The following is a 12,161-nucleotide window of genomic DNA, read 5'->3' as shown; positions in this document are numbered from 1 at the left end:
CTGTCATAAGGGTCTTACAGAGTTGTTCCTGCTTGTTTGTTGTCTTTCTTTGTGTTTTGGAGTTGGTTCATGTGTGTTTTTGACCTTTGCCTGTACTCTTGTGAAGAATCCTGTTGTTCTTTTTTCTTTTTCTTCTGTGTTCAGTACTTTCTTAAGTGTTTCTTGTCGAGGTGGTCTGGTAGCAGTGTAGATTCTTAGGGATTGGGTATCTGGAAAAGATTTCAATTCTCCCTCACTAATAAAGCTTAGTTTGGCTCGGCAGGTTATTCTTGGTTGAAATTGTTTCTGTTTTAGAATTTTGAAGATAGGACTCCAGGCTCTCCTGGCCTGAAGTGTTTTTGTGACTGAATCTGCTGCTATTCTAATTGATTTTCCCTGGTAGGTAGTCTGGCCTTTTTCTCTTGCTGACTTTAGGATTTTTCCTTTTATAGCTACTTTGTTTAGGTGAATTATTATGTGTCTGGGAGTTGGTCTTTTCATTTGTTGTCTTGCAGGAGTTCTCTGAATCTCTTGTGTTTGAATTTTTTCATCCTTAATGAGACAAAGGAAGTTTTCTTGAATGATTTCATGAAATGTTTGTTCCAGTGTGGCTTCTGTCTCTCTCTCTGCCTCAGGAAGCCCAATTACTCTTAGGTTTGGTCTCTTGAAGTGATCATTCATCTCTTGCAGGTTTTGTTCTGTCTTTTTGAGCTTCTTTTCTATGCTTTTGACTGTTTGGGTTAGTTCTGTGTTTTGGTCTTCAAGCTCTGAGATTCTTTTCTTCGGCTTGGCTGATTCTGCTTTCCATGCTTATTAGTCTGTTATTCATTTCCATCACAGTATTCTTTACTGCTGTTATTTCTGACATCAGCTCCTTCCTATTTTCCTCTTGTCTCTCCTCAATTTTTTAATTCTCTCCATTAATGTCTTGATGTCTGGGTTTGTTGCATGTGACCAGTCATTCTAGGGGCTCTTCATTGTTTGTGTTCCAGAATCTGTTTTCTCAGTGTCTGATCTCCCAGTGGTCTGTGTGAGACCTTTATTCTTCTTTTGGTTTTTCTTCATTTGTGAAGTTTTTTCCCCCTCCCTACTTTTTCCTTCCCTCCACCTCACCATCTTCTTTAATTCTGTTATTCAGGGGTAAAGGGATTGGTTTTGCTTCTGTTTGTTCAATCTCCTATTCTTTATGTATGCCCTCTTTGTTCAATTCTGGAGTTGCAGTGTAGGTTGGAGGTGGTCCTTTTTACAGTTTTGAGATTTACTTAAGCGGGGAGCTGTGATTCAAAATCTATCTGCAGGTCCTGGTATTCGCTGATAGGTGTGTGGATAATCTGGAACCCACTTCCCACTGCCTTGGAATGGGGCTGTGCAGTGGGGCTGTAGGTTTACTCCCTGAAATAAAATGTGGTTAGCAGAGGGAAGAGAATGGAGCAGACAGTGGGTTGAAGAGGGGGGTGGGGAGATAGAGGAGTAAGGGCGGAAACAAATGTGTGCCAACAAATGGAGAGAGAGACCTATACTGAAACTGATAAAAACTAGACCACAGCTACTGATGAACTAATTCCCATACAAAAAAAAATAAAACATATAGTGATGCTTAACATACAAGCTAACCAACCATCTTATTGGTGTGCTGTTCCTCTATACAAAGATATGGTTTACAGAGAGAAGAAAAGAGAAGAAAAGGAAGGGGGGGGGAGGAACAAACAGTAGGAATAGAATTAAGTCATTAAACTAACAGAATCAATGTAGCACACTCTGAGACTTTTCATTTAAGTCCAATGTCCTTTCAGTTCTGATTTCTAGCTTTCTTTTCAAGCAGGTAAATTAGTTTGCAGTTAGGGTCAGTTGCCCCTGGTCTGCTGTGAAGGACAGTTCAGATCAACCTCCTTTCACCTCTCTGGCCTATGTCCTTTTCAAGCTTGTTTCTCCCATTTCGGTGTTGTTACCTTGAATCACCAGCAGGTGGTGCTATCTCAGCTGCTCGCCCGAGAGGGGGTGGGGCCGGACTGGAATCTGCAAGACTGGAGATGGATGCCTGCTTCAGGGCACAGGCAGGAGACTCACGGCGAGCTGGATGTCTCGGTCACAGGAGAGATGGCAGCGATCCCAGCAGATCTTCCCTGAAGGGGCTTCAAGGACTGAAGTCGTGGATCACCTCCAGCCCGGGTGGTGTGATGTGCTACTGGTCGCGGCTGCAGTGGCTGTGGCGGCTGGCCGCGTCTGCGCTGCAGTGGCTGTCCAGTCCGCTGCGATGCCCCAGCGGTGGAAACGGCTGAGCTCCGTATAGAGCAGGCTGCGATTTTGGGGTCCGCAGGTCCTGGGGCGAGAGCCAGAGACCCACTGCAGTTCTCCTTTGCAGAGGGTTTCACAGACCAGGTTGCCCCATCGCCATCTTGCTGGAAGTCCTCTGGATGAGCTTTTTAATAGAGGCACATTAACCAGAAAACTCGGTTGAGGTTCATAGTGAAACAAAACTGCTCTTAAAGTAATTAAAGTAATGCTTTTTACCAAATTCTTTTTGTTTGCCTTTAGAAATAAGTAACTTTTGTTTTTATTTGCCTTTAGAAATAAGTAACTGTTTAGGTGCACTGGGTAGTGGGGCAAGAGGATTTCTGGCCTGTGTTGGGTGTCTAGAATATGCTAAGTCCTGTGCTCGGCTCTCAGCCTTCATAATCTCATTTCTCAGATAGCCTTGCAAATTAGATGTGACTGTTCCTTTTTACAGACTAAGGAAACTGAGGATCAGGAAAGGGAAGTAGTTTGCATGGGATCCCACTGTTGAACTCTGGTTTTTGTACTGCTGACCGAGAGTGTGTTGTGGTTCCCTCTGTTGAAAGGTGGTGTTGTAGTATTTTATTTGTAGTCTTACAAATTCCTAGTGACATTCATCTTTACTTTATGAGCAGGAAGTTGGGGTGTTTGATAAAATATGGAAGAAAAATATTAACTAACATAATAGGTTTTATAAATAAAATAATAGGTTTTATAAATAGGAAATCTGTGATATATAAATGTAGCTCTCCCCTAGATCTTTAATCGTTTGAGCTGCATCATCTGTCAAACCTCTTGAACCTGTAGAAGATCTGGCTAAGATCTGCCTTACGTTTCATGGAATCACTGGATTTCAGAGCTGTATAGTTTAGCCTCCCCTTTTGCCAGGGAGGGAACAAAGTCCATCTGATTTTAGTGACTAGCCCCAGTACCCTCCCAGGACAGGGATAGCCCTGCAAGGTGGCAGCGATTGACTCAGCAACCCCCACCCACACCCCTTTCTGCTGCAGTAAGCCAGGCTCTCAGAAGGGCTGTGACTGCCTCATAGCCAGATTTGGTGACTGTGGCTTCTGCAGACTTCCTACTCTTGCCACTTGGTCTGGACTGTTTCAGAATCTAGTCGTTGCGTTTTGTAAACTTTCAGGACGATCTGTGAGAGCAATAACTTTAAGTTGGGATTATTCGGTGAGTTTAGGGTATTGAGATATTTTTCAAAATGATCTGGTTGACTTTGGGCTGAACTGTGAAATCTTGACGCTCTGTATTTTTATTGTCCTTGATTTTAAAACTTCATCACATGGAAAAGGGAAGTTTATGCTGCTTATTTGGTAACGTGTAAAGCAGCTTGAAAGTGAAGTCAATTGTAATTGTTCTCCATGAGGGGAAGAGCACCGTACACATGAGTTAGGAGTCCTCATCTTCATCCCAGTTTAGCCATGAACTTGCTCAGAGATCTTGGCAACGTACCTACCCACAGTTGTATGACCTCCTTACATGCAAGAGGAGTGTGATGATTTCTCCCTTGTGATTACCTTTAGCTCTATGACTCTAAGAAATGAAAGTCAACAAATAAAATAACTAATTTTTTAAAAAAGGTAACCTCATGGGTCTGTTAGCTTTGAATCTTTAAAATTCAATGCAGATTATAAATACTTTTAGTGGTTTACAAGACATGCTAAATAACTTACAGAGCCCAGTGCAGAATGAAAATGCGGGGCCTTTTGTTTAAAAGTTATTAACCATTTAAAGATGGTGACAACAGAGCCTTACACCCAACACTGGGCTCTTCTGAGTTGCACCTCCATGAAGCTAGTCCTGGTCATGTAAGAAGTGTCTGTGACTTGTCAGGAACTGTGTCAGGTAATAGGGATATGGTGGCAAACAGGGCAGACCTGTCCCTATCTCCATAGCATCTAGTGGTATAGATAACTGTTGATGAATCCATTAGTGAAAATTGGACAAGCACCAAGAAAGGCAAGTACAAGACAACATGCTATGGGAGTACATCACCGGGAACCTCACCCCACTGAGTCTCACTGGCTTGTGTTTTTCACTCTAATATGTTCCTATATATTCAGTGTAGAATTTCTTTTCCATTCTTTCCAGCCATACATAGAAGAAATTTGTGAAAGTCTTCGAGGCGAAATTTTTCAAAAATTTATGGAAAGGTATGAAATATTATGCACATATCTGTATAGTTTTGTACTGTAAAGGTATACCTCATTTTAGTAAGTATCATCCTTAAAATGTGAAGTGTTAATTTATTCATTCAACACGTATTCATTGACCATGTACTATATGCTAGGCTTTGGGTTAAACTATCTCCTTAATACTTTGCATTAGAAAGTTAGGCTTTGTATATCTTAACATGTCTTTGACCTTCAGTTTTTGTTTTTTGTTTATTTGTCTTTTGAGCTGGGGTCTCACTCTGTTGCCCAGGCTGGAGTCCAGTGGTATGATCACAGTTCACTGAAGCTTTGACCTCCTGGATTCAGGCAATCCTTCTGCCTCAGTCTCCTGAGTAGCTGGGACTACAAGCATGTGCCACTACGCCTGGCTTATTTTTTTTAAATTTTTTTGTAGAGACGAGGTCTCGCTGTGTTTTCCAGGCTGGTCTTGAACTCCTGGGCTCCAGAAATCCTCTTGCCTTGGTCTTCCAAAGTGCTGGGATTACAGGCATGAGCCACCATACCTGGCTGACCTTCAGTTCTTTAGCTTCAGTGTGGTCTAAAATGTAAGTAGACTAGGGAACCTCAATTTTTAAAAAGTCTCTTATTGAAAGACCTTTACTAATGCAAGGATGACTGTAATTTGATTAATTTGTTTGGATTTTGGAATCAAATCTCCCAAAGTGGAACAAGCCTAAACTTGATTCTTTATGTAGTAGTGAAATTTAAAGGTGTAGGCCAGTGTCTCTTTATGATCATATACATCATTAGATGCCTAATAAATATAGGTTACTCAAACTAAGGAGCTGTTTGTCATATGACACCTGTACAGACATTCAGCTCATATGCTTTCTAGTCACCTACTGGTTTTTAAGGATGTTTCTGTGATGATACACCATTGGAATCAGACCTTCCCCCACAGAATCTGCATTGACAGTGACTGTCCTTTTCTCCTCCAATTCAACTAATTTCTAGACAATCAGCATGATGATTGTGTCTCGTTGCTAGAGCAGCCTGCAGTTGCTCAGTAATTGCACTTTAACAGCAAACGCTACTTGACTGCAGTTTTCTTTTTCACGTATTCACAGAACTAAAGCAATTAAATACAAGTTGTTTTGTAATTCTACTGGAGTTCAAGAGATAATTTTATCCTGGAGTAGAGTCAATACTTTGGAAGACAAATATTCATAAAATAATTGCACTCTTCAGAGTAGTAGCAGAAACTTTGCCAAAAAGCAGCAACATCCCACCGAGGGGATAGGTTGCTGGCCCAGGGCTGAGTTGTGGCCAAGTCCTGGGCCATGTCCCTTGCTATTGGTTCTAAAATCTGACCTGTCCCGACGCTTGGGTCCACTTAGGTTTATGTTATTCTTGGGGGAGTGGAAAGCGATGGGGACAGTAACTGAAGTGGGGAAGAGGTCTTCCTTGGTGTTTTGTGACTCTGATGTATATCTTTTCACTTGCCACCAGGCCAGCAAACAAAGTCATTTGCCCTCACTGAGGTAGTCATTTCATGTTGTCACAGGACATCGAAGTGCAGCCATTTGAATTTTAAACAATCTTACACACTGGATTTTCTGAAGCCATCACAACTTTACATAAACAAATTATTTTTAAAATTGATTTGTCAATTTTTGTAGCTTTTGGTTTTTTTGTGTTACTACATTTTCAAATTAGAAAGAAACCAGTCTGTATCAGATGATGTATTTGGAGTTTTGGTTTTGAAAAGCACAGGCCCTCTACACATGGTCATGCAAACCAAAGGTCTCATGACACAGTAAGGTGATTTCTCAGTGGCCACCCTGCAGTCAGGAAAAAAGAAGTCTTCATCAGTGTGGGGGCATGTCTCTCCACCTTCTCCTGTGGTCCCAGCAGGGTGGGGATGGGAGGTCGGCTAGGTTCCAGCTGGGCCTGAGTCTGGGAGGGGCCTAGGGGCCTGTGAGCCCACTTCAGGCAGTGAACTTCAGTTGCTTAGCGGTACACAGGCTGAGTCAGGAATCAGGGTTAGAAATGCTACTCTACCCCATCCACCCTTGTCATTTCTGTGTCTTTCACCTCTGATCTTCTCTCCAGAATCCTTTTAAGTTATCTTCAAGGGCTCTAGCTAACAAAAGCCCAACAATTGCCCAGGCTTTTTTCTGCCACAGTTCTTCTTCTGTCAAGAAGTGTCCCATTCAGTAAGCAGGTTTTGATGGGGAACAATGCTCAAGTAACCCCTATGGAGACCTGACGGAGTCTAGCTACTCAGAGCCATCTGTACTTTCCAAAGAGGAACTTGTTACAGCAAATCTGGGCAAAATGTGTGGGTACTTCTCTCTTCCTGGTTTGTGAACCCTCCTCAGCTAGCTGTGGAAAGTGTCAGATCAACATTCCCTGTCTTCAGCTCTGAACTTCAGAATCTGTGAGACAAGAGAGTCTGAGCTTGCCCAACAGACCAAGCGAATTTCAAAGACCAGTCATGGATTTATAAATGCAGAGTACACCCAAGTGTTGTTTTGCCTTTTGCATGCACCATGCTTTAATAAAATGGTTTTTAAATAACTGTAAGAAACTCTCAAAATATAATTTTATTTTACCAACCTCATAGACTTGTTAGGAGGATCAGTGAAACACTCTTTAAAAGGCATTTTGGATTCATTGAAAAAAAGATGCTATTCTAATCACAAAGAATTCTGCTTTTAATTTTCAGTTTGATTGTTGGACTCAGAAATATTTGTAAAAGATTTTTATTTTCAAAGTCCTATTAAGGAAGCCCACAGGGAATTGTGATATTTAGATGTCTTATAATGTCGATAATACTTGTAACTTATGCTTCATAAGAACCTCTTCCCTCTGTCCCTCCCTTTTATCCTCTCTTTCTTTCTTCTTTTTCTTCCTTCATTCATTCTGAGAATCCTGAATTCTGTGTTTATGTAAGGAATCATGCCAGGGACTAGATGGGATCCAGCCATCATCAAACATGTTCTCTGCTTTTAAGACGTGTTCAATCTAGAATACATTTCTTTTGGAAATCTTTGTAAAAACAAACATCTTATATAGATATGTTGCTCATTAATAAAAATTAATCAAAATAATATATATTAAATAGATATGGGACAGATATTTTTCTTCATGGATGAAGAAAACACTCATCAAGCAGAAGAATGAATTGTGGGAACATATCAGAGAGATGTAACTTACCACATCTTGGGATCCTAGTCCAAGCGTTTCTCTGCTGCACTATTTGTCTCTTTGAGAGGCAATACTAAATTTTGATTAAGAAGATGGTCTGGGTTCAAATCAGCTCCACCCACTCTCTCCCTGTGTAACCTTGGCCAAGCCTCTTAACAAGTTGATGCCTTGGTCTTCTCTGCTGTAAAATGGGGATCAAAATAACACCTGCTCGTACATTTGGGAGGAGTAGATGAGCAAGGCCTGGCAGCAGGTAAGCACTCTTTAAGTGTTTGCCACTCTTATAATTATTCATAAACATTAATGTTTTTGTCCTTTAGAGCTGCACTGTCCAATATGGTAGCCACTTGCCACATACAGCTTTTGAACACTTAAAATACGACTCATCTAAATTGAAATGTGCTATAAGTGCAAAATATACATCAGAGTTCAAAGATTTAATCCAGAAACAGGAATGTACACTATCTCAATAATAATTTCATATTGATTGCATGTTGCAGTGTAATTTTTGATATATTCAGTAACATAGAATATATTATTAAAATTAAATGATCCATGTGGTTCCTGTTATCCTGCTGTTGGACTGTACTGATGCAGATAAGAGTGTTCCCACAGGCTGTGAAGTGAAAGGAGAAACACGAAGGCCTTCATCTGAACTGCAAAGCCAAGCCATGAGTACCGGGGAGCACTTTGTGACAAATGTTTAAGAAAACTTACTCTATTCCAGAAGCAACACAAGTAGTGCAATTCCCATTTCTCTTATAATGTTGTTCTATAAATCCAGTTATTTTGATGTTTAACTTTTCAGTAATTATTTTTATTTCTTTTTTAGTGACAAGTTCACTAGATTTTGTCAGTGGAAAAACGTAGAATTAAATATTCATGTGAGTATTTTTTTTTTTTTAAATAAAAACTTCCTCTGGCTTAGCCTTATGAGAAAATACTTTGTTCTGGAACATACTCCCAAAGGGTACACTGCCTGAACAGATGTCTTTCTTCCAGCTTTATCTACTAAACATTCACCCTCCCATACTCCATCATAAACAGTTGGAGTTTTCATTCTTTTTCATATTCATATAAGAATGTGCTTATTTACCTAAGAAAGGAGATTTTAAGCAGCAATTGACCCTTTAACAAACACAGTAGTAAAAATAAAAATCTTGTACTTAATATAACCCCCCCATGTCCTTGTCTTTTGCCATTCTAGTAAAGTTTATTTTCTTTTTCTTATTATTAGATGCCAAATGAAAATTGGATGTAATAATAAAAATGATGACATCTTTACTGGTGCAAGTTTTCATCTTTTTATTATTTTTGAGAATGACAAAAGCAATCTTCATATACAGGCCACTTTCTAACCCATATCTCTTTAGTGTTGCATCTGTTTTAGCCTTCATTGTTTGTGATCTAGGGCTTAATCCTTACTTCCCTTCCAGAATGCACATTTCCTTGTCCAACTTCCCTTCCATTCATTCTCTTTCAGTCTCCCTTCACATAGGCTTGCAACTGGACAATAGAATCAAATGGATTTTTTTTTTTCTTTGTGAGACTTTTACTTGAATGATATTGTTGGAAGGAGGTCTTTTTTAAACACTTGATATTAGCCAAAAGGTCGAAAAGTGGTGAGGTTTTTTTTTCTTTTTGTTTGTTTTTTTTCTGCCACTGTAATTCCTGGCAGGATTTAGAAGCAAGATACAATAACACATTTTTTTTTAAATCCCTTATATCTGCTTTGGGTCTTTCATATGCTTTTCCTTCAGCAGATCCTGTCCTTGAGAACTCTGAGTATCAAACATGAAGCCTGTGGCCCAAATACAGGCTTGTGTAATACAGAGCCAAGGTTTGAAGGGTTATTTGGGGGAGCTCTTAAAGAATCTTACCCTTGATTTGCCACGATACTTAAGCAAATAGGCATTTGCTATTGTTCTATGGTCTCTTACCATGAACATGGAATTCGCTATCCGTCTTTGTACCATCTAACACTATTAAATCTACTTCTGAAATGGAGCACTACTGAGATATTGTTGACAGAAGGGAAGTGCTTGTGAATAAAGCCTCTGTATATACTTGACTCACATTTAGGCTTGTTTCATGGTCACATGGCCAGCACAAGTCCTCTCCATTCATGGATGCCATCAATGCGAAATTCACATGGCCTGCATCTGTTGGGTTTGGATCATATGGCCTTCTGTTACAAAAATATAGTTGCCCTTGACGTGGATGCTTATTTTCCTACCCTGACAGTTCTTGGAATTGTTGGATTGTTCCCAAACTTTAGGCCTCAGAGCAGCTGAGGTTACTTTTTGTTTTCACCAGAAGTGTCATGCTCACTTGTCTTCGAGGTATACATCTTGTCATCTAAGAGGATGAGAATGGAAAGCAGTCTGGCTCACTCAGCCCCCACCCCATCATCTCCCCATGGGCCTCCTATCGGTGCCTCGTCTAACTTGGAGGTGGAGCTGAAGGAGGCTGTAGAAAGTCTTGCCACCCTCAGGCTCCTCATCTTCCAGCGTAAGGAAGCAGATGTACAAAGGGTAGATCCCCACATCAGCATTGCTATTTTAATTGTTGTCTGTGTTCTCCATGAAAAAAAAATCCTGTTAACAAGATAATTTTACATAATTGTATGTTTTTATTTTGTGATTTGATTTCTCAGTTGACAATGAATGATTTCAGTGTGCATAGGATTATTGGAAGAGGAGGATTTGGTGAAGTGTACGGTTGCAGAAAAGCAGACACTGGAAAAATGTAAGCTTTAAATGCTCATATATTTTACTGAAATTATTACAATTTTATGTTTGCATGAAAAGATAATCTCTATGTAGAGATTTTATATAGAAATATAGAAATGTGGGGGCTGGGCACGGTGGCTCAAGCCTGTAATCCCAGCACTTTGGGAGACCAAGGTGAGAGGATTGCCTGAGCCCATGGGTTCGAGACCAGCCTGGGCAACTTGGCAAGACCTCATCTCTACAATAAGTCAAAAAATTAGCCAGGCCTGTAGTTCCAGCTACTTGCAAGACTGAGGTGGAAGGATCGCCTGAGCCCAGCAGGTCGATGCTGGGGTGGCTGTGAATGTGCCACTGCACTCCTGCTTGGGCAACAGAGTGAGACTCCAACTCAAAAAAAAAAAAAAGAAAGAAAGAAAAAGAAATGTGAATACATAGAAATGTGAATACCTATGACCTCAGAAAGATATAGGCTACATTTTGTTGAACATGTTGAGTGAGAGCAGAAAGCTGGAACTTCCACCTCTCAATGGGAATAAATGATAGTCTTGCCTCCTGTGCCCACCATGTTGGAGGCCATGAGAGAGGGGCCTGGGATCCAGAGATGAACTGGAAAGGATTCTTGACACCCAAGGGCATGTTGCATTCAGCCTCCAAGTCAGATGGTGCAGCACAGAATATTTGCTTTGCAGAAGAGAGACATCCTCTTTTCAATAAGGACCCATATGTTATTAAGCAGTTTTGGGCAACAAAGCTTTTCAGGAGGTTTTGATTTCCCAGCTGAGTAGCTGGGGTGCTGGAGAGGAGGAAGCCCTGCTGAGGAAGATCAGTGATCATTCACCACAGTAACTTTTCTTATGGGAGGTCAGTGTGAGCAAATTAGGTGCATATGAGCCAGGGAGAAGGCTCTTCTGGAAAGAGGACATTGGGATTCTTAAGAGTGGGGAAAGTTTTTTTTAAACAAAAGCAATTTAAATGAACATATTTCTGAAAGCAAAAGAGAATGGGAAAACTGATTTGATGGACCCAGAAGAACTACACATCTGATGAGTGACAGGCATGTTAAAACAGTGGGGGTGGTATGTGAGGCTTGGTTTATAAAATAATTGAGTCCATGTGAGTACCTGGGGTCCTAATTAAGCATCTGCCTCCTGTCACTCAGCCCCTGCTCAGGCGCTTTCTGGGATTCGGTGCTGATGGATTTGCCGAGCCGTCCTTTCCACTCAGACAGTCCAGTAGTTGGCATCATTTTAAGATTTGGGGCCTACACTTTACCTTTACTAATTTGTGCCCAACAGTCATCTTCCTGCTTTGGGGCCCTCTATGGTGTAAACATGACGCTTGGCACTCAGGAGTTTGGAGTTTGGGGCTGTGTTGTGACAGTGCAGCCCTGTGATCTGGAGCAAGGTCCTAGTGTCATATCAGCTACATCAGCCTCAGCTCCCACACTTGCTGTCTTGGACAAAGGTTGTGAGCTTGCTGTGCCTCCATATCTAGGCTGTAAAGGAGAGACACTTATATTAAAGTGTCTTAAGAGAATTAAATGGTGATAGGAGTAGTGTGAAACACTTGAAAAATCCTTTATCATAAAAATGAACCATTTAAAGAACATGCCACTCATATGTTTTCAATAATTGATCCCATAAGTAAGCAAATTAATGTCCTATCAATTGATTTGTTGTAAGAACTCCTGAAAAGTGGTTAAAAAATAACAAATTTGGACATTCATCTCTTTTTATATAACTCAAACATGGTTTGACTTATAACCAACAAGAAATGAGTAGATTTCTGCATCCTCCCACACTAAGACAGTGGTCCGTGTTGCATATCTGGGCCAAAT

The 12,161-nt window shown here is 40.7% G+C and overlaps 1 protein-coding gene across 1 annotated transcript in view; it reads left to right on the top strand.

Moving 5' to 3' along the window:
- Positions 1-4,331: 4,331 nt before the first annotated feature.
- The window catches only part of GRK3 (G protein-coupled receptor kinase 3), a gene marked incomplete at its 5' end in the record, with an annotated part of 58,794 nt that continues 50,964 nt past the window's right edge, over positions 4,332-12,161 (top strand). Inside the window, 3 exons of the mRNA XM_021715286.1 lie at positions 4,332-4,421; positions 8,425-8,476; positions 10,249-10,340. Coding sequence (XP_021570961.1) covers positions 4,332-4,421; positions 8,425-8,476; positions 10,249-10,340 — 234 coding nt within the window. The remainder of the gene's footprint in view (positions 4,422-8,424; positions 8,477-10,248; positions 10,341-12,161) is intronic.

This window comes from Carlito syrichta, unplaced genomic scaffold, assembly GCF_000164805.1.
Source record: "Carlito syrichta isolate Samal-C Ts95f unplaced genomic scaffold, Tarsius_syrichta-2.0.1 Scaffold306949, whole genome shotgun sequence".
In the NCBI taxonomy this organism is placed as follows: Eukaryota; Metazoa; Chordata; class Mammalia; order Primates; family Tarsiidae; genus Carlito; species Carlito syrichta.
The sequence above is the reverse complement of the archived record's forward strand: the minus strand, read 5'-3'. Positions and strand labels throughout refer to the sequence as shown.